We start from the raw sequence: 19071 nt of genomic DNA, 5'->3' as shown, positions 1-19071 counted from the left end.
TTAACCAAAAAGTTGAGTTATGATAAATTAATGTTGGGTTATTACCAACCAAACTATTGGGTTAAATTATGTAACCCAAATAGTTGAGTTATGATATCTTAATGTTGGGTTATTCCCACCCAAACTATTGAGTTGATTTATTTAACCCAAAAGTTGAGTTATACTAACTCAATGTTGGTTAATTCTTAACCCAACAATTGGGTTGAATTTTTTTAACACAAAAGCTGAGTTATGCTCACTACAATGTTGGGTTATTCCAAACCCAACTATTGAGTTGCGCAATTTAGCGCTCCTTGACCCAATAGTTGGTTAAAAGAACAAACCCTTTATTTGAGTTATTTAAATTTTTTTAACCCAACTTTTGTGTTGAATTATATAACCAAAAAGTTGAGTTATGATAAGTTAATGTTGGGTTATTCCCGACCAAACTTTTGGGTTGAATTATTTAACCAAAAAGTTGAGTTATGATAACTTAATGTTGGGTTATTCCCAACCAAACTATTGGGTTTAATTATTTAACCCAAATGTTGAGTTATGATAAGTTAATGTTGGGTTATTCCCGACCAAACTTTTGGGTTGAATTATTTAACCAAAAAGTTGAGTTATGATAACTTAATGTTGGGTTATTCCCAACCAAACTATTGGGTTAAATTATTTCACCAAAAAGTTTAGTTATGATAACTTAATGTTGGGTTATTCCCAACCAAACTATTGGGTTGATTTATTTAACCCAAAAGTTGAGTTAAGATAACTTAATGTTGGGTTATTCCCAACCAGAATATTGGGTTGAATTATGTAACCAAAAAGTTGAGTTATGACAACTTAATGTTGGGTTATTCCCAACCAAACTATTGGGTTGAATTATTTAACCCAAAAGTTGAGTTATGACAACTTAATGTTGGGTTATTCCCAACCAAACTAGTGGGTTGAATTATTTCACCAAAAAGTTTAGTTATGATAACTTAATGTTGGGTTATTACCAACCAAACTATTGGGTTGATTTATTTAACCCAAAAGTTGAGTTATGCTAACTCAACGTTGGTTGATTCATAACCCAACTATTGGGTTGAATTTATTTAACAAAAAAGCTGAGTTATGCTCACTACTATGTTGGGTTATTCCAAATGCAATTTAGCACTCCTTGACCCAATAGTTGGTTAAAAATTATACATTTTACTGCTGGTTTGTCCTACTTCTTCCCGATTACTGATCAAAACTATTTTTATTCCATTTTAATATACTCAAAAGCAAGATATGAGTGACATTTTTTTTTTTTACAATAATTGCCGTGTATGGTCATAGTTGTTCTATACAGCATGCTCAAATATGTTCATGTACATAAGATGTGTGATTGTGAATAATTTTATTGAGATTAATCCATAATAGAATTCCCTTCAAGAAAAAAATATATTTTTAATAAAAAATAAAAAAAGCCTTTTACCCAAAAATGCGTTACTCATTGAAAAACAACCCAAAAATGGTTCATAGTTTTGAAAACCCAGAAACTGAGTTAAAAAAATGATATCCTTACAACCCAAAACATTGATTGCTCTTCATAAAAATAACTCAATAACCCAAAACTCGCAACTCAAAAATCGGGTTATCAAAATAACCCAGCATTTTTTAGTGTGCACAATTCTCGGTCATTTTAGCAAGAAACTTACAGATGCAGTACAATTTATTTTAAAACAATATCGATACTGTTTGGTAGGTCTTTAGCTCCCCAGAAAATAAAATGTCTTCCTATTACTTACTTTATTGTAGTTTCATGGACAGATACACAAATTGTACATCCAAAAAAACTAGTGATGTGCAGATCAATACTGAAATATCGATGCCACTGATACCAGATACTTATGCTGTAATATCGATTCTCAAATCAAAATATCGATACTTTTGATACTTTAGTTATTTGATAAACAGGAACACAGTGCAAAAAAGTAAATCAACTTGTGAATGAGGCAATGTGTTGACGTTGGATGATTTTGTTGTTATTTACATGTTCAGTATTTTCACTTTCTTGTAACTGTGTTGTGAATTAGTTTTTATGCAAAAGGTAGTTCTTAATAATACATTTATTTTATTCTTTTATTTTACTCATTTTCTTTTTTTATGGTTTAAAACACAATTTTCATGTACTTTGTATGATTTTGCCCTGTTTTTTTTAGTTTTATTACCTTGACTGTATTGTTATTCACTACCTCAATATACTTCAGAGTTTGAAATGCATTAATAACCTTTTTTCGTATTCTTGATGCTATGAGACACGTTATTTGAAATAAACAATGTTTTAAATTTTTCCAGACATATTAGGTATGTTTGCTCTAAGTATGGGTATCGGATCGGTATCACCCATACCAGCGTGAATTTTACTCGGTATCGGATTGGAAAGAAAATCAGTGGTGTATCAGTGGTATATATCACATATCACTAGAAAAAAAACTTTTCTGGCTGCTTTTGTTTTTTAAAAAGTGACAAACTGTACCAATTAATGCTTTTTAATGACGATCACCAACCCTGATACCTCTCCCTGAAACTGTATTTATCATTTGTTCCCAGCTGACAACAACTATTTAAGTGTCTCCATACACAGTGTGGAGTCGCTCCCCTAAACTAATAATAATCACCTCCATCACAGTAAATAAACTGCATTTTTTAAATAAATTTAAGTTGCATTATTACTGGAGGATGATGCTAAACATGTTACACAGCAGCAGTAAGACAGGAGTAGGCTTGCTAATAGCTAAGTTAGCCTTAAACAAGAGATTACTTGTCATTATGTGAAAGAAACAAGTGCTTAGTAAACTTTAAGTAGTGTAGATGGAATTCATCAAGCGGTGCGGCTTCATAGCTTACCAAAGTCGTACTAAAACATGTTGATAGATTTTTGAGCGCCGTGTGTAATGTTCTATATTTTCCATGGAACATATAACATGTTGGTGTTGTTTACTCGAGTCATATTGCAGTCTACACATATCTCTTATGTGTGACTGCCATCATATTGCAGTCTACACTTATTTCTTATGTGTGACTGCCATCTACTGGTCACACTTATCATTTCACCATCTACCAAATAAAATAGCTTCGAAGTCGGTAAGCACAACCAAAATTATTCCGTGCATTAGGCGCACCGGGTTATAAGGCGCACTGTCGAGTTTTGGGAAAATACAATGATTTTTAGTGCGTATTATAGCCCGAAAAATAAATAATGCAAACTGTCAATAGCAGTCAGCATAAATACATTGAACATTTTAAGGTGATATCGGCCAGTGTCACTCATGGATGATCGACATCGGAATCGGCAGTTTACAACCCTTAAGCAGGAATAAATACTATGCTACTGTAAAGTGAACCCTGGGCGTGTTATTCATGTGAGTAAAGTCAGCACCTTCAAAATAAAGTAGGTACATCCACACGTCCTCATGCAGACATAACGCCACGCTGTGCACCACCTGCAGCGCGGACATGGCATCTGGAAAGCCGAAGCTCATGGATTAAAAGATAAATATGATGCGCGTGCCGCTCAGGTCTTTTCCGACGCAGTCATTTGCAAAACATAACTCCTTTATAGTTCCTTGTTAAAGAATCTGAGCTATTTTACCTTGCACGTCTCGTCTGCCACTGACATTTAACAAAGTATCTTCCCTCTAAAAGTAAAAGGTAATAAACAAAGCGCTTGCTTTCATAATATTATTCCCTAGTCAGGCCTGTCAAGATATTGATAGGATGTACAGGAAGGCTCTTTGTGGGTCTCTGCTTCAGCGTTATTAGAGATGGCAGCGTTGGTCTATTAACTGCGGCGCGGGCCAAGCATCCGCTCATTTTTATATAGAGTTGTTACAAAAGGAGATTAAATCCGCCGCGTGGCTGTAAAGCTGAAATGTTTTGTATGTCATGACGACGACGACGAAGCTTTAAAATGCCACATCTTTTTTTTTTTTTTTAACCGAGTCATCACCTGCATTGTTCAAAATCACGGGTCTCAAACTCTGTTTACTAGCGTTCCCATTTTTTTCTAAGTACACTGCAAAAAGTCAGTGTTCAAAAACAAGAAAAAATCACACAAAAATTATGGGTATTTTATTTGAACTAAGCAAAATTATCTGCCAATAGAACAAGAAAATGTTGGCTTGTCAAGACTTTCCAAAACAAGTAAAATTAGCTAACCTCAATGAACCCAAAAATACCTTAAAATAAGAATATTCTCACTAATAACAAGTGCACTTTTCTTGGTAGAAAAACAAAATACACCTTTTTTGCTCAATATGTTGAAAAATATTCTTAAATGAAGTAAATGCTAGTGCCATTATCTTGACATAATGATATGCGCTCGGCATTACATTTCTTGAAACCAGCAAACTTATACTAAAACTAATTTATTGTTCTTAATGGAAAGGCAACAAGGCAACCGCTTGTTACTCTCGGGGTCTCCTAGCCGCTCAGGCAAATCGTATGGTCTAAAAATGCATTTTTCCATCGATAACATGACATCATCGCGCCAAGTGCGTGGTCTTTCAGTCAATTAGTGTGCATATATACAGCCCGGGCCCCGGCCAAATTTTTTTAAATTGTAATTTTGAGGAATTTACCTGAATGTGCATGAATTATTTCTGTTCAAAATTGTTAGAAATGTGACATGTTAAATGTTTAAATATTAACTGTCTGTTTACTGTACTGTGCCAACTGTACTACTATATGGTACGTATTTTCTATTGTTTCATTGAAAATAAAACAGCAAAGTCCATTTGGCTGTCATCTGTTTTAATTATGAGACACAATTTTGTTAAAGTCATGATTTTTTTTTCATGCTTGAAGTAAGAAATTATTACTTTAAAAAAGTAGTTTTATACTTGTGAGTGTTAATGACACAGCTTTGCAACAGTTGATGTTCTAGTTTCAAGCATGTTTTACTCAATATAGGTCATAAAATCTCAGCAACAAGCTGTAATATCTTACTGAGATCATTTAGGACCAAAACCCTTAAAACAAGTAAAACACTCTAACATAAAATCTGCTCAGTGAGAAGAATTATCTTATCAGACAGAAAATAAGCAAATATCACGCTTATTTGAGATATTTAATCTTACTTAGATTTCAGTTTTTGCAGTGTACTTCTTGCAGCAGCTATAGTGACCCTGACCTATGGTATTCCTCGCCGTACAACATTATGTGTGCCAAATTGAAAGTTATTATTGCATATTTTCACACTTCAGCTTGCTTAAAGGAAGCTGCTCCTTAAGTTGCCCCAAAGTGTGTTAGTTGTGCTTTAATCCAAGGTTTTTCTTGACTATTTATTAGAGATGTCCGATAATATCGGACTGCCAATATTATTGGCCGATAAATGCTTTAAAATGTAATATCGGAAATTATCGGTATCAGATTCAAAAAGTAATTTTTTAAAATTTAATTTTATTTAATTTTATTTTTTTGTCCTGTCCAGCTTCTCAGGCAAATCACACTGCAAAAAGTCAGTGCTCAAAAACAAGAAAAAAAAATACAAAAATTAGAGGTATTTTATTTGAACTAAGCAAAATTATCTGCCAATAGAACAAGAAAATTTGGCTTGTCAAGACTTTCCAAAACAAGTAAAATTAGCTAACCTCAATTAACCCAAAAATACCTTAAAATAAGTATATTCTCACTAATAACAAGTGCACTTTTCTTGGTAGAGAAAAAAAAAAGACCTTTTTGCTCAATATGTTGAAAAATATTCTTAAATTAAGTAAATGCTAGTGCCATTATCTTGACATAATTAATTGTAATTTTGAAAAATTTACCTGAATGTGCATGAACCTTTTCTGTTCAAAATTGTTAGAAATGTCAGATGTTAAATGTTTAAATATTAACTGTCAGTTTACTGTACTGTGCCAACTGTACTACTATAGGAGTACGTATTTTCTATTGTTTCATTGAAAATAAAACAGCAAAGTCCATTTGGCTGTCATCTGTTTTAATTATGAGACACAATTGTGTCAAAATCATGATTTTTTTTTTTCCATGCTTGAAATAAGAAATTATTATTTTAAAAAAGCAGTTTTATACATGTGAGTGTTGATGACACAGCTTTGCAACAGTTGATATTCTAGTTTCAAGCATGTTTTACTCAACATAGGTCATCAAATCTCAGCAACAAGCTGTAATATCTTACTGAGATCATTTAGGACCAAAACACTTAAAACAAGTAAAACACTCTAACATAAAATCTGCTTAGTGAGAAGAATTATCTTATCAGACAGAAAATAAGCAAATATCACCCTTATTTGAGATTTGTAATCTTACTTAGATTTCAGTTTTTGCAGTGCATATAGTTGATGTAGATGCCCATATGGGCGGTTCAGATTGAGCCCAGTTTATAATTTCCTGTTATACAATATGCCAGGCAGTCTTGCACTAAAGGAGGACTATGTTATTGTTTACTTTATTACTCTAGTATACTCTGGACCGAAGCTGTGTGCCTTCAATGTTTTTTAGCTGTTGTTTTTTGAGGCATGTTTAAAAAAAAATTAAAAAAATAATGCACTTTGTGAAAGTCAAAGTATAGTACTTCCCATAGTTGTAGTGGGTCTCAGGGAGAGCATGTCCCAAATTCCAAGCTGCTGTTTTGAGGCATGTTAAAAAAAATAATGCACTTTGTGACTTCAATAATAAATATGGCAGTGCCATGTTGGCATTTTTTTTTCCATAACTTGAGTTGATTTATTTTGGAAAACCTTGTTACATTGTTTAATGCATCCAGCGGGGCATCACAACAAAATGTGTTAATTCCACGACTGTATATATCGGTTTCGGTTGATATCGGAATCGGTAATTATAAGTTGGACAATATCGGATATCGGCAAAAAAGCCATTATCGGACATCTCTACTATTTATGCATAGACTTTTAGCCCAGGAACATTGGAATAATCGTGCTTTGGGCTGTGTTCTCTTCTTCAAAAAGTAGAGATCAACCAATGATTGGTGACGATATTTGGCATTTTGACGTATATCGTCCTTTTTTTTCCCCATTACATCAGCAGATACAATATGTACACATATGATACCAGTATTAAGTATTAAACAAAACAAAATAATTAGTGAAGTAAATAAATAATAACCACTGCTGAAGCACCAGACTGTTTGCCCTGCATGAGAAATGGTCCCTTTGACCAGGAGCCCATTTTCCAAAAAAAAAATAAAATTAAGAATAGCAATTACCGTATTTTTCAGACTGTAAGGCGCACTTAAAATCCTTTCATTTTCTCAACGCCTTATAAGCCGGTGCGTCTAATGTACGGAATCATTTTGGTTGTGCTTACCGACCTCGAAGCTATTTTATTTGGTACATGGTGAAATGATAAGTGTGACCAGTAGATGGCAGTCACACATAAGAGATACGTGTAGGCTGCAATATGACTCAATTAAACAACACCAACATTGTATAAGTTACCATTGAGAATACAGAACATTACACACGACGCTCAAAAATCCGTCAAAATGTTTTATTTAAATGTTTGCAATATTTCAGGGTTCCCAACAAGAAACTTTACTATGTTTTAAATCCATGAACTGCTCTAAAATTTTACGAAATTGTTTCATTGTTTACACAATAAAAATGCAACATAACTACATGCCACCCTTTTTTAAATTATTTCTAATCCATTGTTATAGTACAATTGTTACACAATTCACTCTTACCACATATTTTTAAGAGGGAAACTCATTTTTTTTACAAAATTACCGTATTTTCCGGACTATAAGGCGCACTAATTATTATTTATTTTTTCCTCAAAACTCGACAGCGCGCCTTATAACCCGTGCGCCTGATGTACGGAATAATTCTGGTTTTGCTTACCGACCTCAAAGCAATTGTATTTGGTACATGGTGTAATGATAAGTGTGACCAGTAGATGGCAGTCAAACATGAGATAAAGTACGTGTAGACTGAAATATGATGGCAATATGACTCAAGTAAACAACACCAACATTTTATATGTTCCATTGAAAATATAGAACATTACACACGGCGCTCAAAATTCTGTCAAAATGTTTTAGTACGACTTTGGTAAGCTATGAAGCCACACCCCTTCGGATTGTACTGTGCTTCAACATACGAGTATTATTATGGTGTGTGTATAAGGTAAGACAAAGTATCTGGCGTTTTGTTTCGCAATATTATGCAAAAGCAACTTTTTTTACCTTCTGGTACTTGCTGATCTATATTTGGGATCTGCATAAGTTCTGAAAATTTGTGCGCGTCCGCCTTTGTAGTTTGTGTCGACACCGTGGTCGATAAGTGGCGGCAGGTGAGTGGATTGCCCAGCTGGGGCTGGTTATCTAATCACTTGTCGCCTTTATTAGCAGCAGCCGAGCCGAGACACGTGGTAGGAGTTGGAGTTGGAGCCAGAAAGCTTAGACACGAAGGACTGAAAAGTCCGAAATATATACTACTGAAAAGCAAACCATACTGGTGCATGCAAATAAAAGACTTGATCCAACCTGTCTACCGGGCTCCCGAAGATCTGTCGGCGTCAGGAGAACCCACCACAAGAGGGAAACTTCCACAATAAGCTTCTTCTTTTTCTCTATCTTCTTGTTATGTGACATTCATCCTCCCCTGTTGCCATTTCTAATATAAAGTAGTGTAAAGTTCTTACTTATATCTGTCAGTAAACTCGCCATGAAAGCGCTAAAACATACCGGTGTAGTGAGTTTACATTATTCACCCAAGGAACTTTAGTTATTAGAGAGTTCCGGTCGGACGATTTTTCACGAGACACATTTCCGGTGTTGTTGTTTCCGGATGAGGAGATGCTGCTCCGTTATTGATTGAAGTAAAGTCTGAATGTCATTAACAACAGTTAGCGCCATCTTTTGACACTTCTTCCACCCCCGTCCTTGCACGCTACACCGCTACAACAAAGATGACGGGGAGAAGACGCTGCCGAAGGTGAGCCACGTAAATCAAGGGGTAATATATCGCTACCCCAAATAACAATGAGAAAGAAAGAAAGAGTTACACAATATAGTATAAAAAACATAGTATAAAATAGCCTATGAACTCACCGATTTCACAGCCATGGAGGTCTGCAGATATTGCTTCTTTCTAACAGTGTCTGAGGAGATAAGAGATGCAAATTAGATTACAGACATATTTGAAATACAGTACCTTGGGATATCCCGGCTTACGATTTTATCGGTAGACGACGTCCCCACCACGAGCTGGCGTAGCGAATATCACATTGAATCCCAAAAGATCTGACCAAAACCTGCTGTAAGCATTCGCTTAGAGCAGGGGTGTCCAAACTTTTTCCACTGAGGGCCGCACACGGAAAAATTAAAGCCTGCGGGGGCCATTTTGATAGTTTTCCTTTTCAAATCATAACAAAATATATGGATTTTTTTTTTTTTTTTTTACCTTTAGGTCTCCCGGGGACCATAAAGGGTCTAAGTCAGGGGTGTCAAACGTAAGGCCCGTGGGCCGGATCAGGCCCGTGAACAGGTTTTATCCGGCCCGCGGGATGAGTTTACTAAGTATAAAAATGAGCCGAAATTTTTGAATGAAAGAAACTGCTGTTTTAATTGTGTCCACTAGATGTCACAATAGCAATTATTTGTGTCTTTCTAGATTATGCTACATATGTTAAAACATTTAAAAAATATACCACACGATGTAAGCAAACTACATAAATAACATCCTGTAATTTGATTTTTATATTATTTTTTTAATAATAATAAATTTGTAAAAAGCACTTTACATTGAGTAAACAACCTCAAAGTGGTACAGTGTATTAAAAAAATGAAATAAAATAAATAAATAAATTAGAAAAAATAAAAAGATAATACAAAATAAATAAAAACTAGAACAGCCAAATAGCTAAAACTAGTATGCATATATCTAAAAAAAAAAAAAAAAAAAAAGGCTTTTTTAAAAAGAAGGGTTTTTAAGCCTTTTTTAAAAGCATCCACAGTCTGTGGTGCCCTCAGGTGGTCAGGGAGAGTGTTCCACAGACTAGGAGCAGTGGAGCAGAAAGCCCGGTCTCCCATTGTTCACTGAAGTTGTCTTTATTTTTAAGTTATCGTGCCGTGATTTTACCGGTCCGGCCCACTTGGGAGTAGATTTTTCTCCATGTGGCCCCCCCATCTAAAATGAGTTTGACACCCCTGGTCTAAGTCATTAAAATGTTAAAAACAAGTCAAATTATTATTTTTTTATTTTTTTATTTAACGCTTACAGTAAATCTCTACAGTATATCAACTTCAGGTTGATATAAAATTTAAAAAACCAGAAAGGTTTTATGCCTTTTCTGTCAAGACAACTTTGTTTTTTATAATAAAACTGAAATATGCAGTATTCCCCCCACTGCCCAAAACATTCAGAAAGCAATGTTTGATGTGAAGTAATTAGAGCCTTAAAAACATCAATAATGCAAGACACCATTGATATTAATTCATTGTTATTTTTGAGTAATCACAGTGAAAAGATAAATAAAATCCCGTTAAATATATTTAGGATACAAAAGGTGCCCCGCTCAAAGTGATACACTTGTATTAGTTTTTTTTTACTTTCAACATTTAAGTTATGAGATCAACTTCAGATATATCCGTCAATTTTACGTTTGAACTATTATTTTGTTTGTTTTATGCTCTTTTGTCAAAGAAAATGTTGATGTTTTTGTATGGCAACCACACAATATATGCAATATTTCCCACATAAAACATTTTAAAGTGAAATCTTTGGAATAATTGGAGCCTTGAATAGGTCAATAATTCATGATAACATTGATTTTTTTGGATTTTTTTTAAGCAATGGCAAAAAAAGAAAAATAAAGATAGACAAAAGAAAAAAAACAGCCTGCATGGCAGCTTTGTGTCAACATTGCAACTTTTTCTAGTTAGATTTCACCTCATTCCACTTTTTGTAATGTTTATTTTTTATTTTTGCAATAGCATTTCCAGAATGTGTGGCGGGCCGCTAAACAATTAGCTGCGGGCCGCAAATAGCCGCACTTTGGACACCCCTGGCTTAGAGCTAAATATCGACAAAACGTTGCTTTTCCAAGCATGGGAACGCAGAAAGTGAGTGTGAAGGACGGTGCTGAGAGGAAGTGGATGATATTCGTTGAATCAAAGAAAGAAATCATCGAAAAAAACATGACACAGACAACTTGATGACGCAGGTAGTCTGCATCCTACTGAAGCGGAATGAGTTGATAACGCCAGCAAAAGACATTGAAATATTATCTAAAGGGCAGATATTTATCTATGAACATATGGGGAAGCTGCTGATGGTGTGTTTGACGGAATGCTGTACATTACTATTACATTACTTGGTAAAACTACAGTGGCAGTGTGTAGTATATTCTAGTGCATTGATTCTCAACCTGAAGTACTCTGTGGTGTGCCAAATAATCACTTAGTCAAAGTCCTCATGTGTCCAGGGACATATTTCCCGAGTTTATAAACATAATATAAATGTTTTTAAAACGAAAGAAGATTTTGTGACGCTAAAAAATATCGACGTAATGATAGTAGTATCGACTAGATACGCTCCTGTACTTGGTATCATTACAGTGGATGTTAGGTGTGGATCCACCAATGGCGTTTGTTTACATTCTGAGGCCGGTGAGCTACGGTGTGTAGTGAAGCATGAATAGCTAGTCCTCGTCCTGCAGGGATGATACTTGTAAGAAACGTACTTTATTTGTCGCCACGGAGGCGAGGATTAGTGATTTAGAAGTAGCTACAACACTGCCTCTTCCGGTGGATGTTTCAGTGTTACCTTTATTGTCAGTTTTTAAGCCGAAATGCGTCCGTTCTCCCTTTGCTGTCTACAAACTGTGTCTGCTTGTAAGTACTCTGTGATTGTGCGCTGCCGAACATGCTCCTCTGCTCGTAAAACAGCAATGTGCATGACGTGGGGGACCGGTACTTTTCAGAGGCGGTATAGTACCGAATATGAGTCATTAGTATCGCGGTACTCTACTAATACCGGTAAATTGTCATTTTACATGTATCCACGTTAATTTACTTTTTCATTTAGTTCAGTTTTACAGCTCATTTTCTTTAAGCACTTAAAGCTTTTTTTATATATCACAAAAAAAAAAAAGCAAGCATTTATCAGAGTGTCCGCTTTTATACGCACTGTCCATTACACGGTGAAAACAGTAAACTGTCAAACGATGCATGAAATCATCTAATCACAGCTTATTCAAGTAGTACCTAGAATAATGGGCGTAGGAGTGACTTAAGCAAATAATGGAGCGCCGCACTGCTTTACTTAATGAAAGAAGCGTAATTAATTAGTTATGCGGACTCGTGGATTGAACGAAAAGGGAGGACGGCAGTGATAAACAAGCGCACGTCCGACGGCATGACAGTTAAATGCATTTCCCGGCATTGAATCTCAAACAAAACGCAGGTAATAAGTCGCTTAAGTGAGTGGAAAAAGCAAACAACACAAGACAAATGAGGGCCCCGGCTGTGAGAGAGCGAGAAGGGAGGAGGGAGAGGCGTGGACATGGGGAATTAATTTAACAACATCCTTTTTTTTTTTTAAATACATCTTTTCTCCCGGCTTGAGAGATGCATTGACAAAAACTGATGATTTTATGCTAATAACTGTAATAGCGCTATAATAGAGGTAATTAGCAGGAATAGGAGCTGATTTGAATGGACGTATTATCCACTCGTGTACAATGTCTTCTTTCATCTAAGTCAGGGGTCACCAACGCGGTGCCCGCGGGCACCAGGTAGCCCGTAAGGACCAGATGAGTAGCCCGCTGGCCTGTTCTAAAAATAGCTCAAATAGCAGCACTTACCAGTGAGCTGCATCTATTTTTTAAATTGTATTTATTTACTAGCAAGCTGGTCTCGCTTTGCCCGACATTTTTAATTCTAAGAGAGACAAAACTCAAATAGAATTTGAAAATCCAAGAAAATATTTTAAAGACTTGGTCTTCACTTGTTTAAATAAATGCATTCATTTTTTTACTTTGCTTCTTATAACTTTCAGAAAGACCATTTTAGAGAAAAAATACAACCTTAAAAATGATTTTAGGATTTTTAAACACATGTACCTTTTAAATTCCTTCCTTTTCTTTCCTGACAATTTAAATCAATGTTCAAGTAATTTTTTATTTTTTTTTATTGTAAAGAATAATAAATACATTTTAATTTAATTCTTCATTTTAGCTTCTTTTTTTTCGACGAAGAATATTTGTGAAATATTTCTTCAAATTTATTATGATTAAAATTCAAAAAAATTATTCTGGCAACTCTAGAAAATCTGTAGAATCAAATTTAAATCTTATTTCAAATTATTTTGAATTTATTTTAAAATGTTTGTTCTGGAAAATCTAGAAGAAATAATGATTTGTCTTTGTTAGAAATATAGCTTGGTCCAATTTGTTATATATTCTAACAAAGTGTAGATTGGATTTTAACCTATTTAAAACATGTTATCAAAATTCTAAAATTAATCTTAATCAGGAAAAATTACTAATGATGTTCCATAAATTATTTTTTTAAATTTTTCTCTTCTTTTTTTCGGTTGAATTCAGAATTTTAAAGAGTCGAAATTGAAGATAAACTATGTTTCAAAATTTAATTGTCATTTTTTTCGTGTTTTCTCCTCTTTTAAACCGTTCAATTAAGTGTAAATATCATTAATTATTAATAATAACAAGGAGTTAAAGGTAAATTGAGCAAATTGGCTATTTCTGGCAATTTATTTAAGTGTGTATCAAACTGGTAGCCCTTCGCATTAATCAGTACCCAAGAAGTAGCTCTTGGTTTCAAAAAGGTTGGTGACCCCTGATCCAAGTGTTTCATTGTTGCCCACGTTTTCTACATAGTTACCCCAACATTATGAAGTCAATTAGGTGTGGTTATACCTACCCCCGGTGCCGCCTCGCCATTCAACGGCCGCTGTGATGTGGCACCGTTGACCTTTAACTCACCTATTCCCTCCCCGTCGTCCCAGAAGAAGGATCCTTGCGCGGTCCCGGCGTCGCTCAGGGCAACGATCAGTCCCAGAGGATTCTGCCGGCTAAAAAGGGGAGCGTCGGTGAGGGTAGTGGGAGTGAAGGACACCTGCTATATTTATATTTTGGCTGGCGGGGACCCGCCACATGGCTGCTGCCTCTGCGTGACTCATTATCTCTCTCAAGCTTACTACAAGAAGCCATGCCATTCACAACAACCTTCCATAAAATATGTGTAAGTATTGCTTAACCCAGTGGTTCTCAAACTTTTTTTGTCATCCCCCACTTCGGACAAGGGGGAGTTTTCAAGCCCCACCTGCCCCCACCGCCCCAACAGAACGCTATTGCCAAGCTTAACATTTTCAAATGTATTGAACATCAAGTTGTATACATTTAAACTCAATAGCATAAAATAACATCAAGTTCAATAATACATAAAATAACTGTGCAGCTGTGGTATAACTTGCATCATGTTCAATAATAAATAAAAAAAACTTGCATCAAGTTCAATAATAAATCAAACAAAAGTGTTATAACTTGCATCAAGTTCAATAATAAATAAAACAAGTGTTATAACTTGCATCAAGTTCAATAATAAATCAAAAGTGTTATTACTTGCATCAAGTTCAATAATAAATCAAAAAACTTGCATCAAGTTCAATAATAAATCAAATAAAAGTGCCACTTTGCAATCTTTGGAAAAAAAAATAAAAGGAGGAGCTATGCATTTGGCAAGACAGGGAGGTGAACATGAGTTTTACAGTACTCCAGCATTAGTGGCTGCAATGAGCCTGTTTTGCACTGCATAGCTTTTCAAATCGGGGTTGCAGGCTTGACACTGCCACTCTTAGGCTTGACACTGCCCCTCCGCGTGAAAGTTTGTTCCGCTTAGCCCCGCCCCCATTAGTTACTGTTGCTATGTCTGTCAAACTTTCGCTCCTACCTAGAAATTTAAAGCCTACAGGAAAAATAAGTAATTTACATGTATTTATATAGCGGATTTCACAGACAGAATCACAAAGTGATTTAAAGTGTGTATAGAAAATGAAACCATAGTAAAAAAAAAAAAAATCTAAGAAAATAATAAAAAATAAAACAATTTAAAGTGAAATTTCCTCCCGTTCTTCGCGCCCCACCTGTCATGTCTCTATTCCCCACCAGTGGGGCACGCCCCACACTTTGAGAAACGCTGGCTTAACCCAGGGGTCCCCAAACTGTATGTAAAAAAAATGCAAAAAATGCTATGTACAAATCTTTTTTTTTTGTTTGTTTTGTTTGTTTTTGATTATCTTATTTTTTTTAATCCGTCCTTTGTAGTCCATTTTCTACCGCTTGTTACTCTCTGTGTCTCCGAGCCGCTCAGGCAAATAATATTGTCTAAAAATGCATTTTCCCATGGATAACATGACATCATCGCGCTCTGTATATATATATATATATATATATATATATATATATATATATATATATATATATATATATATATATATATATATATTATTAAGTTAAAGTATCATTGATATAGTCACACACACACTAGGTGTGGTGAGATTATTCTCTGCATTTGACCCATCACCCTCACCCCCTGGGAGGTGAGGGGAGCAGTGAGCAGCAGCGGTGGCTGCGCCCGGGAATCATTTTTTAAAGATTTAACCCCCAATTCCAACCCTTGGTGCTGAGTGCCAAGCAGGGAGGTAATGGGTCCCATTTTTTGTAGTCTTTGGTATGACTCTGCCGGGGTTTGAACCCACGACCTACCGATCTCAGGGCAGACACTCTAACTACTTTATATATAGATATACACATATATATATATATATATATATATATATATATATATATATATATATATATATATATATATATATATATATATATATATATATATATATATATATATATGTACGTCCAATTTTTTTTTTTAACCCAATGCGGCCCCCGAGTCAAGAAGTTTGGGGACCCCTGGCTTAAACGCTACTCTGCAAAACTGAAAACTAGGATTCAATTCCAAATCACTCAAAAACCCATATTGTACATAATAGAATGGTTAAGTAACAAAAACTATTTCTGAGATATTTTACTAATATTATCGTAAATTCCTGACTATAAGCCGCTACTTTTTTCCTACACTTTTAACCCTGTGGCTAATAAAACGAGTACAGATTTTTCGTCTCTGATGGCCATATGCAATTAAATGATGGTGCAACAGTGTGCTTCCTTATAATGCTTTCAACCGGAAGTAGAAGTGCCGTTTAGTCTTCTAGCTGTCCATAGCGTTTCTACTCATATGGATTCTTCATTCGTCACTCCAAGCAACGTTAGTAAATTTTACAATACAACTAAAACAATTCTTACTTACTCAACAGTCCCATGCGTGATGTCTATAGGAATGCTTTCATGCATATTTGTACGTGCTATCGTAATGTAATCAAGCGAGCGTCTAACACGTTTATGAGTGTCTGTGTTAGCATTATTAACTTACATTCATTTTGTATTGTTTCAGTCACACAAATTCCTCTGTAAATTCACCAAAAACGTCACCGTGGAGTTATTGAGTCTGTTTAGCTGATTGGAGAGCCAGTTTCTGCAGCTGGTGGGTCCACGACAATGACTTCTGTTTTGTTTGATCAGCCGTTTTACTGCCGTGTTACAGACACCTTTTGGAAACAATTAAGGATCGGTATGTAAATAAACAGTTACAAAATATTTTTGTGTAAACAACTCTTGTCGCAACGTGTATATCTGCCGCTTATAGTCCGGTGCGGATAATATATGGAAAACATATTTTTATTCCCCCTAAAATCTAGTGGGTGTGGCTTTTAGTGTTGTGCTCTTGTTAGAATAATCATGTATATATTATCACACAACTTTAGTATGCTTAAAGTCCATTGCTATAGTTATTAGCTATTTTGCTCAAGCTGTACTTTTTCTATCTGTGCAAGGACAAAAACTTATTGTCTGAGGGGTGGCCTCAGCCGCAGATGTTATCTTTGTTTCAGCCCGCTAGCAGCCAAGGACTTCAAGGACCTCAACGAAGATAAGACGACAGCACACAGACGAAGCAGAGACAAGGCGAAATCACAAGGCCCCAGCACATTCCGTCACGTATTGTGCGTACTGGAGCTGCTTTGCATGATATGTGTGACCACTCCTTTTAGAGGCGGCCTCAGTGATGTTGACTGGGGAACTCCTGAATAAATAGAGGGACGCGGGAGCTGTACCTTAGAGCGTAGGGCGAGACTGTGACTAAGTGTGCAGCTCCATGCGTTCTCCCTCATGAGCTAAATTGAACTCTGTCTCTGCATGATTCCTTGCTTCTTGTCTGTTTAATAGATGTCATCAGTGTTTGAACCTGACAGTTCTATAGTCCGGAAAATATGGTATAGTATATTATAAACTATATTCATATTTTTCTTTTTTTTATTAATACTTTTAAATAAATAGTTTTACTATTTTTTATGGACATTCCTTATTTTATTGTATTCATGCTTATAGTGTTGTGTACGTTAAGTGCTTATTTAGTGTTTACCATTTTATTGATTGGTTTTGTTCAGCCGTGTTTTATGTATAGAATGTTCTGTACTTTATTCATTTAGGTTGAATCCAGTTGTCACTCAAAACAAGTAAAGTATATCCTATTATTCACATGTCTACCCAGATCCTAACCTAGTTATTGGTCATAACTTCTTTATGTACCACTTTAATACACTACAGTATATTGATGTGAACCAACATATACATTGTACCTGTAAAATGTCATGTTCTCTGGTTTCTGCCATGGTATGATGTATCCTCCTCTGATGTGAAGATTGATATGGTCCATCGGTGTGGGCATCGAGATCATTTGGCGACGCACGTTGATGTATTTGGCCTAATGAAAACAATATTAGCTACAGTACACTTCCATGATATTCACGTTTCTTGCTTACCGTATTTTTTGGACTAAAAGGCACATTTAAAATCTTTTCAATTCCTCAAAAATCGACAGTGCGCCTTATAACCTGATGCGCCTAATGTACGTATTCATTCTGGTTGTGCTTACCGACCTCAAATAATTTGTATTTGGTACATGGTGCAATGATGAGTGTGACCAGTAGATGGCTGTCACAATTGAAATACGTGTGGACTGCAGGTTGACGCCTGTTCAATTTATAATGCTAGCTAGTACATATTAGCAAGCGAGTCCAAAACTTTGATGTTTTATTGAGAATATAGAACATTACACACTGCACTCAAAAATCCGTAAAAAGATTTTAGTAAGACCTTTTTAAGCTACGATGGAATGTAATCAGACGTGCTGTGCTCTAACATTTGAATATTATTATGGTGTGTGTATAAGAATGCCAAAATGGCACATTTTAGGAGACATAATATCTGGCGTTTTGTTTTACAATATTATGCAAAACAAACTTTTCTTACTGGTACATGTTGATGTGTATTTGGGACCTGCATAAGTACCGAAAATTTGCCCTCATCCGCCATTATAGCCCACGCCGCAGTCAATAGGCTCCTTCTTTTTCTCGATCCTCTTGTTGTGAAGCATGCTGTTGCCATTTCTAATACGAAGTAGCATACAGTTCTAACTTGTACCTGTCAGTAGACTCGCTATGGAAACGCTAAAAACGACCGGTGCAACACAGATGACGGGGAGAAAACGCTGTCAAAGTGGAGGCATGTAAATAGAACCGCCCACAAAATGACACGTTTTGAAAAAACGGTCAAAAAGTGGCTTGAAGACGGTCTGTAAAACATAATCTATGCAATATTTTGACCAAATAACTACCATTACATGTTATGTAGACCACAAGGAAGTGTTTTAAATGTAGGAAAATAAATTATAATAGGAACCTGTTAATGCGCCTTATGTATGACAATTAGACCTGAATAGACCCGCCTTATAACTCGGTGCGCCCTAGGGTACGAAAAATAAGGTACATTTGCCACTCTTCCGAAGCCCTTATAGCAGGGGTGTCCAAACTTTTTCCACTGAGGGCCGTACACGGAAACATTTTAGCATGCGGGGGCCATTTTGATATTTTTCATTTTCAAACCTTAACAAAAAATATATGGATTTTTTTTTTTTAACCTTTAGGGCTCCCGGGGACTATA

At 35.6% G+C, this 19071-nt stretch overlaps 1 protein-coding gene across 1 annotated transcript in view; it reads right to left on the bottom strand.

Moving 5' to 3' along the window:
• Nucleotides 1-19071, bottom strand: part of si (sucrase-isomaltase) — a 221924-nt gene that overhangs the window by 17351 nt on the left and 185502 nt on the right. The window contains exons 44-46 of the mRNA XM_062068147.1: nt 17709-17833; nt 13939-14027; nt 9044-9093 (exon numbers count right to left, since the gene is read on the bottom strand). Coding sequence (XP_061924131.1) covers nt 9044-9093; nt 13939-14027; nt 17709-17833 — 264 coding nt within the window. The remainder of the gene's footprint in view (nt 1-9043; nt 9094-13938; nt 14028-17708; nt 17834-19071) is intronic.

The sequence above is a fragment of the Entelurus aequoreus genome, linkage group LG13 (assembly GCF_033978785.1).
Source record: "Entelurus aequoreus isolate RoL-2023_Sb linkage group LG13, RoL_Eaeq_v1.1, whole genome shotgun sequence".
Lineage (NCBI taxonomy): Eukaryota > Metazoa > Chordata > Actinopteri > Syngnathiformes > Syngnathidae > Entelurus > Entelurus aequoreus.
Note: the sequence above shows the minus strand (reverse complement) of the source record. Positions and strands in the feature narration are given on the sequence as shown.